Raw genomic sequence first — 16,792 nt, 5'->3', positions numbered from 1 at the left:
GAGCAAAAGGTGTTTAATTGTAAGTCGCTTTTGGATAAAAGCGTCCGCTAAATGACATGTAATGTAATGTAATGTAATGTAATGGATTACTCATTCCTGCAACCCCTTTGTTACCTTTCCAGAGCAGGAGACACGGAAACAAACCACATTTGTAATTGCATCTGATGAGGTGACAGAAACATGCATAAACCTGTTAGCCCAGTGCATACCTGTGTGTCGGTACCAGGATGTAATGTTACTCACACGATCAACAGAGTTTATTCTTTTGCTTCTCAGCTGATAAAAAGACGCTGAATAAACATGTATGGCAGTTTTAGAGCAATGGTGTTAAATGGTACTGTTTCTGGTTGTAATTGTTTTTAGTAATTTAAATGTCCTTGATTTTATCTTGATTCTTTTTTTATTTATTTGATTTCACATAAGTGTCCTTTTTTCTATTCCAGTCACTGTAGTTGAAACTTTTTGCACTCTTGGTGGATTTTGTTCTAAATTTTTTGTGTAATTTTAGTCAAAATTTATTTTGTGTAATCTCGGCTACATTGAAAATGAGGGCTTGCCCTCAGTTGTACCTCCGAGAACTAAATAAACTAAAGGTTAATGATGATGATGATGATGATGATGATGATGGTGGGGCTTTACCGACCGCACCTAACCCTGCACTCCTTCGATAAGACAGCGACCCCAGATAGGTCATAAAAGAGGCACAGTCCCTTCCCTTCTGGTGGACCACCATGGGACCTTATTTTAAAACAAATGTTAGAAAGGCCAAGTCTTAATTGCTGCTTGTGTAAAGGTGTGATCTTGCGTTTTGTTATGGAGAGACACCACCGACCAGTATAACCAGTTTTGATTTTGGCTGGGAATGGTGCAACACCTGAGGTGAATGCGTTCCATTTACAAGTCAGATTTTCATTGTAATACATTTATTACATGGCTTGCTTATATTCTAATGTAGAATGCGGTCTGTTATTTTCTTGATAACAGACCGTTGCTAAGTATAACACACCGTTGCCATGCATAGCAGAGCGTTGCCATGGACGCAGTTCTGTTCCCTCTGGAGGAGAGCTATGAATCGATCCGCTAGAAGAAGATTGGCGTCGGGGTCCTGATCACCCCGTCGTTGTTGTAGTCGCTATAACAACGCTCTACATTTTCCCTTACGTACATTGAAGCGATACTGCCATTAAAGACAAGCTGATCGCCGTCTGATTCTGTGAATGAATGCCCGCATTGCATCGTGGGACATCGGCTTTGAATGCGCCCAGCTCGGCTCATATCGTAGCTTACTGTTCTGTCTTATTTACTGTAATATTTCACCGGTAATAAGACCGAAAAAATATTATTAAAATAAAGAAATGCATACCATGATAAAAGCTAAATACATGTTGAAAGATGTAGCGTTATAGTTTAAAAATATCAATAAACAACAAAAGCAATCCAGCTTCCCTGGCCAAAATAGACCGAAATAATAACATTAAAAGAAATACATATAAACCGTGATAAGATCTGGTGAATAAATGTTGATTAAAACAGCGATTATTGGGTTAAAATACCAATAATATCAAAGCTGTATCCAGCTTCTCTGCTGCAGCCGAAAAGTGGCAGAAAGTTTCGTGATGTGATTACGTAAGATGCTTCTCATTGAAATACATAAAACGTGACCCCAACACGTAAATCTTCACAATAACGTAATGGTATCACATTCTAATAGATTTAATTTTGTATGCCACCACCGAACTGGCGTGAGACTGGGTTGGCAAATTTTTCGAGAGGTGCACGTCAGGCTACGGCGTAGGGTCCGTATGTAGCCACTGTGTAGATTTTACACAGAAGTATGACTCAAGCTCTACACTTAAAGGTGCAGTAGGTAAGACTTCTAAAACTAACTTTCTGTCCTATGTTCCAGTAGAACTACATGAAGAAGGTCATTTAAAGAAAAATCTGGCTCCTCTGGAACCACCTACACAGCCTGGAGTGCGATTTGTAAAAATCCACCGCTCCTGTTCAGATGCACCAATCAGGGCCAGGGGGTGTCTAACTGTGTGTCAATCACTGCTCATGCACACGCTTTAATTCTCCCTTGTGGGGGGAGGGGATTAGGAGACCGTTTGGGGTTTTAGCAGAAAGGGGGGAGGGACTGAGAAGTTGTCAATGTTCAAATTTTTTGGCTAAGCCCTGGATCTTCACAGTCCTCCCTACAGCACCTTTAAGCAAACAAACTATGGGAGGAGGAGATGCAGTCTAACTCCAAAAACGGCCCCTAAACTGAACCAAATAGACCACGGACCCCCAATCGGTAAGATTTCCTCCCAGGGTCGACTATCTGATTCAGGATGTTTTTGGTGTTTTATAACCGAGAAACCTATGACCAAAAAAGTCATACATTCTGTCATATGGATGGAATGTTTGTGAAAAAATGATTCCCCTTTTTGCTGCGGACCCCCTGGAGCACCCTCAAGGACCCCTTGGGGTCCCCGAACCCCACTTTGGGAAACCAATGGTATAGACTTTTTTGCTATCAAAAAATATTGATCCCACTTTACCTGGTTGGTGATCCTGAACAGCTGCATTTTGCTGCCAACTAACAGTAGGCTACCTCCTTTCTGTTCAACATTTAGTTAATTAACTTTTATTTTGGAGAAAAAGGTTTTACTTCTGCTTATGAAGTGGTCAGAAGAAGTACAGGCATGTGTGCATTAACAGTGAATATGTAGCTTAATCTTTAGCTCTGTCGTTTTGTTTTTATAATCAGCTGTAATGTTAGTGTGAAGATAAAGAGCTTTTTGCAGTTTGCACACATTATGAGCAGCTCTTGTGCAGAATGCATGAGTCATAGTTATGTGGAGATGACGCTTTTATTCTGAAGGATTTGTGCAGGAAGTGGTGCTTTTGTTGCATCTTGCCTCGAAACCGAAAGTGTTTCTGACCAGCCAATCCCCCCCCCGGTAGGAGTGTCTCCATCTCGTTTATAAGAGACGTTATGATGTTAAAGTGATGCTTTATCTTTAGGAGACATCGACAGCGATGGAGCTTCTTCCTCTTCTGTGTCTCTGCCTCCTGACTCGCTCTGGAGTCACGTCTGCTCAAACAAACGGTAAGAAAACTGATCATTACACTGGAATAGACTAGGCCTGTATACCCTATTCGCAAATGTCATTTATTTTTAATTATTTCATTGTAAACATCTGGTCTGGAAAAAGGATATTAATCATGCTGCTCTGCTGCGCTCACGTTATATATAATAATATTTAGCACAGATTGAAAATATTATTTAGTAACTTTAGATATGGCGTCATTTCTGCAGGTGTGTGTGTGTGTGTGTGTGTGTGTGTGTGTGTGTGTGTGTGTGTGTGTGTGTGTGTGTGTGTGTGTGTGTGAGAAGGTGGGGCATTGATGTGCATTTCGAGAAACTCTTCATCCGCTGCCAGCTGCCTGAAGCTTTTTGTTAAACCAAACTAAAGTAGGAACCTTACAGTGATGGACCAAGTATTCAGATCCTTTACTTAATAAAAGTGTTCATTTATCACGGGCTGTCTGGTGGTCATCCCCCAGGAAATGTTTCTGCATTCTGGTACATTTTTCTGCAACAATTTGTCCCTTTTCTGCATGCAAATCTCTTTATTTATGTAAATAGTATTAGCGCTGCAAAGATTAATTGATTAGTTGCCAACTTTTAAATTAATCACCAACTATTTTGATTAGTTTTTATAAGTCGGTTTGAGTAATTCTTTTAAGACAAAAGTAAGAATTCTTTGATTCCAGCTTGTTAAATGAGAATATTGTTCTAGTGTCCTCTCTCCTCTGGGACAGTGAACTGAATATCTTTGAGTTGAGGACAAAACGAGACATTTGAGGACGTCACCTTGGACTTTTGGGAAACACTGATCCACATTTTTCACTATTTTATGACATTTTAGAGACCAAACAAATAATCAATTAATCGAGAAAATAATCAACAGAATAATCTGGTTGTTTTAACAGCAAATTAGTAAAATGTGCACGCACGCTATGCCTGTTACACACACAGGGACGTGTAGCAGCTAAGAAATAGTATTATGGAGTTTTGGTGGCATAGTGCAGATCAGTTTCTTCTCTCCTTCCTACTCAGCAAATCTCCCATCATAATAGCGCCTGGCTTTTAGAGGGAATGGGAGATGATCTCTGATTGGTTTATTGCATGTTACGCCCAAAACACACCTATGAATTAATGAAGACACTAAGTACAACCCTTTTGAACCATGGCGCATGGACATTTTTTTCCTTCCTCCACGGCGCTGTGAAGGAAGGTCTGGCAAAGCGAGACTAGTCTATTAATAATACTGATAACATTTAGAAGTAATGGTACTCATGGGGACACAGATCAGAAGTGCCGGTACTCAGTTCTGGTGTGTACTACTGGCCCGTTTCAGACTCTGATCCAACCGTAGAGAAGAAGGTAGAGCATCGATGTGCTGCAGACAGAACACTATTTCCAAGAATCTCTTCTTTATATAAAACCAGATTAACAGTTACACCGATTACCTAACTTTGGACTCTTGTACTAATGATGAAATATGATATTTTCACACTCGTTTGTCTGTGTGTGCCTGTGCATGTGTGTGGGCGGGCCTAGGCTACATCCTGTTGTGAGAAGTTGGCCCGTTGATGTGCATTTCCTAGAAACTCTTTATATCTGCTGCCTGAAGCAGCTTCTTTGTTTTTGGCCTACCTACCTACATACCCACAATACACCAGTCAGTGAAGCCAGCACTGTGTGAATAGCGACGTGTATGTATAGTATTCAGATCATTGTCAAACTTTGTCTTTTTCTTATTTTTTTTATTTTGTTATTAACAGACACAAGCACAGCAGCTGTTCTCTGTTTCTGTCCAGGAAGTGAAAGTCCTAGTAGTAATCTTTCTGCCGTAGAGAGACTTCTGTAATTCTTCCACCAGCTCCACTCTCAAGTTCATACAGTCCCGTTATTGGAAGGTCACAATATGCAGAGAGAGAGAAAAAGGCTTTTAACAACCGAGTTGATGTTTGTCATTGCTTGGAAAAAAAAGAAACAGTTCAGTGTTATTAATTATTCATGAGTGTGGTGTGATTCCTGTATACAAAGTATTGACGTTATTATGTGGAAGATTTACTTCCTCTTAGAATAGATGGATTGAAGCAAATGTATTCAAAATTAAGGACAAATTTCATAACAACTCTTAATACAAGCTATCGTTCCAAAGTAGTAAGTCTTCTGTTAGGTTGTTTGGGATGCGACAAAAACAATACGCATCCTACTTCAACATTAAATTACCAATTACAGCCAAACTAAATGACAGTTTTTTTAAAATAGCTGCTGAGTCACTCATTGTCTCTGTTGCCGTCTTAATTTGGAAGAAATATATTTTACTTCCTGTATTTATCTTTACTCATATCTGTCCTCTGGGGGTAAATAAAGGCTCATCTTATTGTATTATCTAGATCATCATTATTATATGAGGAAAGAAATAGATGGACTGAAGTAGGTCTAATAAAGAAATATAATGTAAAAAGGTTCAACAGGTTATCTGGTTGGCAGTGCAAAAGATTTGCTGTGGACATTGTTTAAGATGAGGCCAAAAAACAAGTTTCTTGTTATAAACATTAGTTGATCTTGTCTTAACTTAATGACTCTGCATGTAAACACACTGATTAATTCATGTTTTAATCTTCCAGGGCCAGCACCGATCACAGTGGAGGAAGACAGATATGTTATGTTACCCTGTTCCCTTAGCAACAAGGAGGACATTACGTCAGGTGTGTTTGACTGGAAGAAAGATGGTGCGGATGCGTTCTTTTATGCCAACGGCCAGCATTCCAATACTGGCAGAGGTGGTCAGATTCAGCAGTTCAAAGGTCGAGTCTTTCATTTTGAAGATGAACTGAAACACGGCAACGCCTCCATAATCATCACAAATACAAAGGTGGCCGACAGCGGAAACTACACCTGTTATTTCCCAAAACTTCAGCCACCTCAAACATTCAAGATTGAGCTTGTTGTTGGTGAGTATGTTCATTAAACAGTTAAAGATTTCTGCTGGATAACAATTTCTGTTTTTGTCTCAAGTTGATAATTCTTTACAAGCACTAACTAATGTTTTGTTTTGCCTTTTAGGTCGTGTTTTAACCTGTTGAGGCTCATTTTTGATCATGTATATTTCTGCCTCTTAATACTGCAACATTTGAATCTGTATAATACCAGAACCACGAGGAACTGATATATACAAATTGCATAACAGTTAAACATACACTAATTAAGTTTCATTAGGTGTGTTCATCTCACTTCAGGCTTTGAAAGAGTTAAATTGATAACATATTGTACATAGAAAAACAAAAGCTTTCTAATTTATTCCTTTTCGATTCCAATTTGAAATACAATAATTCAGTCATACTAAGGACCATCAGTCTGAAATTCACAGGATCTCTCCTCTAACTTGTCTGTAATGCCTGCACCACGTTTTATATTAATAGACAAAAGTGGCTCTGAGATATTTAAGAAAGTGCAATACAGAGCATCTCCAGCAGAGGACTCTATAGAGCTCTCTAAAACTTTTTAAAAGTTACCAAATCATGTTGTTAAATCTATTTATGATTCTGAAAAATGTCTCTAGAGTTCAAAACTCTACTAAAACCTATTACATTTTTCTTCTTAGCATTCAAATAAAGATTTACACATTTATTATCTTGAATCTCGCCTTTATAAACCTATAAATACAGTTTTTCTGTTCTGTTGGCGTCCCGCTACCACGGAGAGTCAAGCTACATTGACTTCCATATATGGTCAGACAGGTAATTTAATTGGCTACAAACTCACCGTGTTTTCACGGTGCTGACTTACCATTGGATGAAACTACCTGTCAATAAGACACACGTGAGCTTACGTAGCGATGCTCTCCTTTGATTGGCTCTTTGAGTTAAAAGTCCGGTAGCAACGTCACTTTAGATCGTAGAAAGATGCGGATTGGTTTATTTTGTTCCGGGGCGTTTTTCTGTTGTCAGAAATACTGAACATCATTGGTGAAATGGTTTGCCAATACTTTAAATAGACTGAAAATAAGTTAGTTTGAAAGTTTGTTGAGCGGCGCTAAAACTAAACGAGGAATATTATCAACTTTTATTCGCATTATTTTTACTTCCGCTTGAATTTAAACGGGGTAAATTTAATCTGTGGATTTTTGTTATTCAAAACGAGCCCCGTTTGTTTATAAATGTCTGTTTTTACTGAACCGTTAAATACATTTTAACTGTGGCTAGACAGGAGAGCAGGTAAGTTGCTAACTGTTTTGCCGTAAAGTAAGGCACTACTGTTGTGATGTCGTTAACCTTAAGATTATATTCTAAAATTCGTTGAAAAAAGGAACATTTACAGTTTAAAACGAGGTATAATATGTCTGTATTGACTTCTGCAGTCAACATGAAAATGTGTTTATATTTATTTAATCACTTTTACATGTAAATCTCGGGTCGCTTGCAACCTCCGCGCTTTATAATATTAAAAGACCGATCAGGGGAAAACATCCCAGGTGAGTCCTGATTTTAATAACGTTACTCTCTATTTCTCACATGTATGTGATCACAGGCCTGATATGATTCAAAAAACGTTAAATCTGTGGACCAAACTGTGACATTTATACGCCAACATATTTCACGTTTGTGTAAATATGAATTATTTACCTACATTTTTCAGTACGTGTTTAAAGATAGGATTAATTGTGCATTGGTCACGTTTTGTTCATCCATCCCAATGAAAAAACACAGTACTAACTACATCCACTTAATTTCAATGTGCACATAGCTAAGACCAAGCACTCAGGAATAAATCCTATGAAGGTTATAATAATCGGTTGTTATAGAAGCTGTTTCAGAGAGGTGTTGATTCTTTATGGTCATGCTTGCATATATATGCTATGTTTCATATTTGATACAATGGTGTTTATTTTATATTTTTGAAGCAAAACCAATCTCTCAGAAGTCTAAAGGTTTTTGGCTGTATCTGTGCTTTGCCATGATATAAGTCTGAATCTAGCTCATATTGGAAGAAGTTAAAGGTGTTTGAAATATTGTGCCCTCTCAGACGTTGCTGCCTGGAAGGTGTCATTGAGGCTCCTTATAATACATGTTTAATACTATAACTGTCCATTTTAATCTATTGTTTCTATTATGTTCACAGGTGCAGCTCCAGAACCATCTGTCACAATACGTAAAACTAACGATGGATTTGTGCTGCATTGTAAAGTTCATGGCACTCCAAAACCTAAAGTAGAGTGGCTGGACAGTGCTGGAAAGATCCTTCCTGCTGAGGAGCCCCAGGTCTCAGAAAGAGGAGGCAGTTTCTACATCACTCTCACCGCTACTGTGACCAGGGCTGACAACTATCGCTGTGTAGCCACTCAGGAGACAATCAGCCATCAGATTTATGCTGAAATTTATTTCAGTGGTAAGATTTTTACTAGTTCTATTTTTATATTCATATAATTATATTTATATGTTGTTCTTTTTTTTCTGTAAATTAATGTCTTCAGACTGAACATAAAGGAAATGGAGATGAAGAAATCTGCTGAAGTTTGAAATGTTTCAAACTGAGTGAAAACTTCCCACTGAAACTCCACTTCATTACTCTACAGATAGAAGTACTCATATCAGTACTGTTACCTATTAACACACACAGTTGGTTTATACATTCCTAGTTAGTTGTATCTTATTTCTGTGTTTTCAGTATTTTGTGCTGAATAAAACACAAACTTTATAAACATTCAACAGTCAAATTCACAGATTAAATAGAGACCAAACTTGACTTTGTCGTCAGTCTTTTAGGAGCCCGTACATCATCAGTTGTTCTCTTTGTGACTTTCTGATACTATGATTATACACTAATACTAAATGTGTGTACATGATACACCGTCACATTAACAGAGTTACATTTACTGTTAGTAAACATGTTTCAGAGAAGGATTTCAGGGACAGAAATGATGAACATTGAGAAGTGTTGTACAGCGTCAGAGTAACACTTGTAGGGCCCTATTTTAACAATGTAAGCGCACGGCGTGAAGCACCTGGTACAGGTGTGTTAGGGTGTGCCCAAATCCACTTTTGCTAGTTTGACGGCGGAAAAAAGGGTCCGTGCGCCGGGCGCATGGTTCTAAAGGGTTGTACTAAGTGTCTTCATTAATTCATAGGTGTGTTTTGGGCGTAACATGCAATAAACCAATCAGAGATCATCTCCCATTCCCTTTAAAAGCCAGGCGCGTTTGGACCTTGGAGCATTGCTGTTATGATGGAGGATTTGCACCGTAATATTTTTATTTGTAATCTTTTGCATGTGTTTGCAAGTCCATATCCATTTTTATATCTAATATATGAAGGTAAATATGGTGCAAAGGTGAGAGCTTGTAGAATACAATGTGATAACTTGCAGAACTAAAAATCTGAACTTGTATGTTAAAATTTGCACTTGTAAAAAAAATATTCACACACCTATGATCTGAATTTTAAGTCACACAAAGAAAAGAAACATATGAGAGCTTGTAAAAAAAATCTGAACTTGTAAATTGAAATTTGCACTTGTAGAAAATCTTCACACACCTGTATTCTGAATGTGAAGTCACAGAAAAAATATTCACAAATGTGTAGATTGGTATTTTCATCAACACAATGACAGCTGCAAACTTGTAATGTAACATTTACTAGCGTACTTTTTTTTTACTCTGGTTCATTTTCCATCCCAACCACATCTCCATGATTACAGCCTCTGGAATCTGTCACTGCATCTTCACTTATGTGCTCACTCGCATCACAAAGTGGCCAATCTGCACCTCGACTTTTCCAACGCTTCTTGCGATACATTTGGTGCAAAACTAATTAGTACCTGTGGACTTGAGGCCATTTTATAGTCGTGCGTAAAATCGTCTGTGTAGCCCCGCAGACCTGTCGTAGCCTGATGCCCACCTCTCGAAAAATGTAACTACACGTCACAGCGGCGCACGTCGCTCGGCCGTGGCTTGGTAGCGTTGCATTTCCCCCTCCGACTCATTTCCTGGTTCTCCTTCTCCATAAACAACATAAAATCAAGGAGAGGGTTAACTTCTCCTGCTCCAGATTTCCCACCGTGGTCAGAAAGAACAGAGGAGACTCTTTGTTTCTCTCACTAGGACTCTAGAGTCACTAATCGCTCCAAAGCTAATCGCCGTCACTCTCTCACTGATCCCTCCCTCTATCACCCACTCCACACACACACACACACATGCCGGCTCGACACACACACTAGCGCACAAGTCTAAACATCAGGCCACTTCCGTAGGCTACGGCGAGAGCTCTGCGTGGAGCCTCTGGCCAGCTGTAAAACGGCCTTTAGGCTGTGGAGCTCTGAGCCACCAGGACGGGGAGAGCAGGGTTTCTATCACCAGATGAGGGACCACTCTGTCTGGCTTATTTATGTAGCATGGAAGCTTGGTGGAATAGCAGCTGTCATTGTGTTGATGCAAATACCAATCTAGACATTTGTGAATATTTTTTCTGTGACTTCACATTCAGAATACAGGTGTGTGAAGATTTTCTACAAGTGCAAATTTCAATTTACAAGTTCAGATTTTCTTTTACAAGCTCTCATGTGTTTCTTTTCTTTGTGTGACTTCAAATTCAGATCACATGTGTGTGAATATTTTTTTACAAGTGCAAATTTTAACATACAAGTTCAGATTTTTTTTGTTCTGCAAGTTCTCACATTGTATTCTACAAGCTCTCACCTTTTGCACCATGTTTACCTTCATACTAATACTGCCACCTAGTGGGAATTCAGTACAAAGAGAGTGATTTATTAATTGTTGCAAACTGCAGTATTTCAGCCAAATCACATGAATCACAAACAGAATAATTTAAAGATGTAGGCAGGATATTAGTTATCGATTATTTTATTTTTTAACTAGAAACTGAAAAACTAAACACTGGGACCAAACCTCAACTCTGAATATCTACAGTGATGGTTCCTAGAAAAATAATTTGATACCATGGAGGTAAATAAAGTTTTTACAGGACAAAGTAAACTTGTTATCAGGACTGGTTGCTCTGCAGTGAGGGTCCCAGATGATAAACCTGTTCTTTACACTTCAGTCACTGCAGCAGAGTGTTGGTTCATTAAAAGAAGAACTAACAGAAAACACATCATTAGGTTTTAGACTCAAGGTGAACATGAAGATGATAACAGTGAATAGTAAAGGACACATAACAGTGTATTAAGCTCTATTAGCACTGGATTAGTATTACCTGGTGACCTCTAGTCATTTGTAATAACTACGGAGGTTGTCTGTGATCTTAATCACATGCCAGTCGACCATGTCTGTTATTTGACCTACCATATTTTTCCCAAACTCTACTGGGCCTGGCCCAAAACGATATGGAACCCCGACCCTAGTGCGGGGCGGCAGCCTCCTTGTGCGGCCGTTAAGTTTTATTCACAGTTTATTAATATCAGACGCTGTCCAAAGTGCTCCAAATTCGAAATCCAAGTTCACTGGGTACCCAGGAAGCCAAGTGTGAAGTAGCTCCGATGAACGGTTCATGAGATATTTAAAAGACAACGGATACACACACACACACACACACACACACTCAGAATGTCTTTGATTTATAGTTTGATATAGATTAGAGAGTTTATAAAATAAATCAAAATAACGACCGTGCTTTGTAATTGTATTTTAAGTCCATTGTTAACATGTGGGCGACACCTACTAGTTCTGTGGATACCTTTGTGCATATCAGTGGTGAGGTTCTTTTATTCAAGATATAATTATTGTTATTGTGTCTGTTGTGTCCAGTCCTAGCTCTCTGTAGTAAACGTCTGGGTTCTCAGTATTTTTGTGCTGTATTCCCACAAACTGCAAAAACACAAACCGTCAAATTTCCACATTATATATCGACAAAAATTGACTAGATAAAGATCACATTAAGCTTCACATAAAGTGCTGGACAGATCTTTAAACTGCATTAGAACTACACTGAGACTGGCTTCTTTTTCTCCAATCACATATTTATAATTCTGTTCACTCAACAGAGGGGTATTGCACAAAACCAGGATAAGGGATTAACCCGGGATATTCAGGTAATCCTGGATGAATTTAGCTTTGACTTGGTTGCACAAAAGCAGGTTGAATTAAACCCAGCCAAGTAATCATGGTGATTTATTCTTTGCAGCTAGCCTGGAGTCTGATGTGTTAAATCAGCTGACACTCTGATCTGAAATTGTCTTCTGAATGTGTTCTGCTTCATTTTATTAACATGCATTACTTGTCACTATTGCTGTCACGAGTTTGATTTAAATCCTACTACTGCAGTTGTTGAGATGGTAATGGTAAAAAGTGGGACGATACGGAGGAAATGGGCTTTTCCTCCGCTGCTGTCCCCGTGGATCCTCCCACACCGTGCAGCGGACTCTAAAAGAGACTTTTAGCATCAATAACGACAACAAAAAAAAAAACATGAATAATAACAGGCTACATTGTTTTACAGATATGCTTACAGCGTGTATTGAAGTCACTTCTTTTTCTAGTTTTTGTCCAGTCAAGCTTGTTTTGTATGAACATTAATTGTAGAAAGATATTTAGAATTAGACATAGCTTATGGAGATCTGTGCATATGGTTGTAAAACATATTGTTGCATTATGAATAAGCTTTGAAATTAAGCCTAGTCCTTATAAATTTCCCAGGAACAAGAATTATTTTTTATTTATTTATATAGTGCTTTACAGGCTACTCAAAGACACATTACACTAAAACCAGCACATTTAGCACATAAAAACATATACAGCAATAAAACCAACACATAAAACAAGCATATTAAAGCAATTAAAACGTGGAGTGACTTATAGGCCTAGATTTTTTTTAAATCCATATGTAATCAGTCGGTCCGCTATTGTCTGTCGGGCTTTTTTTCCGTTTGATAACAGCCGAATTTCCCTTTTTGCATATTATGTTTCACCTCCTCGTAAATTTCCATTAGAAGCTGCTGCTGCACACGTCTTTTCCATTTCTGCATCAGTAAATCTGTGATCGATACCGTGGTCTATTTAAGAAATCGGTGAACGTGCACTTATCCCAGCTATCTACTCCTGGCTTGACATAGCTTCACCTACTTATCCTGGCTCGGCAAACGTGCAACCGATTAAGCCGCGATGAGTGGATCACACTAAGTCAAGCTGCACTTTTTCATTTATCCTGGATTTCTTTATTCTACTTTTGTGCAATAGGCCCCAGGAAACAAAGTTCAGGTGTTTTTCTCAGTGTTGCCTTGTGCCAAGGTGATGAATGATATTTCACAAGCACTCTAACATATTTTGTTTTTTTTCTTTTAGGTGAAGGAGCAGAGAAAACCTCAGGTGAGTCCTGATTTTGATGCCGTCACTGATCTCTACCACAACAAGTATGTGATGTAACTCTTTACTGATCATTTTTTAGGTTACTTTATTTGTACCTGTAGGTAGATTTGTTCGAGGGAGAGGGAGAGAGAGAGAGAGAGAGAGACTAAGTGGGGCATCACTTTACTGTAATGCAGCCTTTAAAACCAGGAAAAGACAACACTACATGCCATATTATGATATCCAAAATCTAAGACAATATCTAGTCTCATATCACGATATCGATATATTGCCCAGCTCTAGATGGAGCTATCCTCTGTAACTGTCTGGTGTACAGGGATGCTGGCTCCCCAATCAGCTGATTGGGCGGCTCGGCTCTGCTCGCCGCCTCTCCAAAGCTGACAAAAATCATTTAAGCTGACCTTCATCTAAAATGAAGCCTATTTCTCGCTTAAAATGTTTTCAGAAACACGTTTCGGTCAACTATTTAGGTAAAGTATGAGATTGTATTCCAAACGAGCCACCAATATGGTCGGTTTTGAAATTCGGGAGCTGCCAGCCCCACGTCAAGTGTTCGTCCAATCAGCTGCAGCCATCGCGGTTGTAGGAGGGTGTAGACTGGTTTCTTTGCTTGTCAGTGGTCAGAAAAAAGAAACTGGTGGCAAGCTCACTAGCGTGCAGTGCTGGGAAACGGGGCGATCCCATCTGTTAAAACGTATATGGACTAGAGGTGTGAATCTTCACTGATCTCCCGATTCCATTACGTTTATCAGGTCAGCAATTCGATATCTCGATATTAATGCCATATAGGATATTTGACTTGACATACTTGCATTGTCAAGTGCAATGGCCAAGCTGCAATACGTAACTTTAGACTGGAATGATGAGGTGTTTGGGTTCATTTCTTTAAGGTAGCTACCACGAAGGTTGACCTATTTTGGATTAGTCATATATCACCCTACTTTAGTCATATATTAGTCATATACCACCCTACTTTAGTCATATATTATTCATATACCACCTTACTTTAGTCATATATTAGTCATATACCACCCTACTTTAGTCATATATTATTCATATACCACCCTACTTTAGTCATATATTAGTCATATACCACCCTACTTTAGTCATATATTAGTCATATATCACCCTACTTTAGTCATATATTAGTCATATACCACCCTACTTTAGTCATATATTAGTCATATACCACCCTACTTTAGTCATATATTAGTCATATATCACCCTACTTTAGTCATATATTAGTCATATACCACCCTACTTTAGTCATATATTAGTCATATACCACCGTACTTTAGTCATATATTAGTCATATACCACCCTACTTTAGTCATATATTAGTCATATAGCACCCTACTTTAGTCATATTAGTCATATACCACCCTACTTTAGTCATATATTAGTCATATACCACCTTACTTTAGTCATATATTATTCATATACCACCCTACTTTAGTCATATATTATTCATATACCACCCTACTTTAGTCATATATTAGTCCTATACCACCCTACTTTAGTCATATATTAGTCATATATCATTGCGTTATAATCGATTATGGTCGGCCGCTGCATCGATGCAGCATTGTCCATGTCTGCGTCCCGATGCATCGATTATCGGATTCATTTCAACACCTCTAATATGGACACTAGGCCTGCACAATAAGTCATTATAAAATCACGATCTCGAATCACCCCTGTTGACGATTTAATTTTTAAATGACTTTTATTTTTAATTTTTTAAAGATTATTTTTGGGGCATTTTCGGGCTTTATTTTGATAATCCTCAAATCATTCCGTTTTTGATACTGTACTTAAATTGGCAATTGACAAACTCCATTTCTCTAGAGACTGAAGCTGTAGCTGCAGCATGTTGATTGACATGTTTTAATTATGTAAAGCATGGAACGTCAACTGGCGGTCCGCGGGCCAGATCCGGCCCGCCAAAGCTTTTAGTCTGGCCCGCAGAATAATCACGAGTTCAGAAAATGTAAAGAGGAAAAAATGTGTTCTGTTATTTAGCATTTCAAGCATTTACAGCAGGTAACATTACACAGGTAGAGCACAAACCCAGCCCCCTGTATTTGCATCTCTATTCTCATGCTGGGATTCTATACAGCGATGCCCGAGCTCCACACACAGCTGAGCCGAGATGTGCGAGCGTTAAAACATGAAGCAGCTGACTGGGAACGATACAGAGAGAGTTACCAACGGCGGCTGGGGCAGATGAACTCACGCTACTGTAAATAGGCTACAATTAAACCTTCGTGAGTAAAAAGTCAATACTTATCAATGCACTCACCTGTAGACCGGCATCAACATGTAGAAAGCGATATTTCAATCTGCTCTGTCTGCTCAGTCCACTCTTGTCCACCGCGCTGTTTTACGCAAACACAGCTCTACTCTGCAAATAGTTAATTTTTACAAACAAGCTAAAACAAAAGCTGTCGGTTTTTAGTCTAACTGTTTATCTTAGTTTGCCGGGAATCTGGAAATTTTGACAAATTCTTATGAACTTAACTGCTGGCTGAGTGAACCATCCTCTCCGCTGGAGCGATAAATCAATTGATGTATTAAGACCAAAATAGATGCATGTAGCAACTTAATATGCACGTGAATGACGTGACCATTATGTTTGCATTCTTCATTCTTGATGATGATGATGATGCTGGTTGTATTATTTTGCAACATCATCGTTTCATTGCAAGTGAGGCAAACATGACGAGTGCATATCCTGCTTATCAGTCATTCATCATTAAAGCTGGGCTTCTGGCTTTTCCACGTCAACTTTTCCCTTCAGCCTCTTTGACAGTGACATGTTTACCTGACAACAGCAGTTTCTTTCTGCAAGCATTTTCCACCAATCAGGACGCTGCATACTACAACCATGTTTCCATAATCACAAACTTTAGCATTAGGCGTATTAGGTATAAATTCATTTTATTTTCTTTATTTGAAAGTCCGCAGTGTTTCCTCTATGTTGATTGGCAAGTGGCGGTCCGCCACGGTTAGATTTCTCCCGCCACGGCATCAGAAAAAAGCCGTCTACCAGCAGTGATTGTTAGGGAGTCGCAGAATTCCATAATTCCAGCCAAATAACAATTAAAAGTTGGCTATGTTATTTGAACATTTATAACCTAACTTAACTGGCACCGCCTCCGATTTGGTGTCTGCTGCGGTGCGCAGCGCTGTTCAGACCGTGAGCCGCTGCCCTTTTTTTCCTCCATAAACTCCGCTCTCAGCTGCTCTGCCAGTTGCTGCATGAACTTCCTCCGGGACATTTTACAGCTGGTGCACTCCTTGGAGAGGATGTGTGTAATGATTCCAGCCAGTTGTAGCATGTATAAAGTTATATGAACACGTAGACGGCTACCGCGCCACGAGTCCATCCACGCCGTAGCCTGCGTTAA

At 38.9% G+C, this 16,792-nt stretch overlaps 1 protein-coding gene across 1 annotated transcript in view; it reads left to right on the top strand.

Annotated features, from left to right (window-relative positions):
* Positions 1–2,959: 2,959 nt before the first annotated feature.
* Positions 2,960–16,792, top strand: part of LOC114554971 (hemicentin-1) — a 30,887-nt gene continuing 17,054 nt past the window's right edge. Inside the window, exons 1-4 of the mRNA XM_028577084.1 lie at positions 2,960–3,094; positions 5,692–6,018; positions 8,186–8,452; positions 13,359–13,382. Coding sequence (XP_028432885.1) covers positions 3,025–3,094; positions 5,692–6,018; positions 8,186–8,452; positions 13,359–13,382 — 688 coding nt within the window. The 5' untranslated portion in view covers positions 2,960–3,024. The remainder of the gene's footprint in view (positions 3,095–5,691; positions 6,019–8,185; positions 8,453–13,358; positions 13,383–16,792) is intronic.

The sequence above is a fragment of the Perca flavescens genome, chromosome 4 (assembly GCF_004354835.1).
Source record: "Perca flavescens isolate YP-PL-M2 chromosome 4, PFLA_1.0, whole genome shotgun sequence".
Lineage (NCBI taxonomy): Eukaryota > Metazoa > Chordata > Actinopteri > Perciformes > Percidae > Perca > Perca flavescens.
This window is presented reverse-complemented; position numbering and strand designations above follow the sequence as displayed.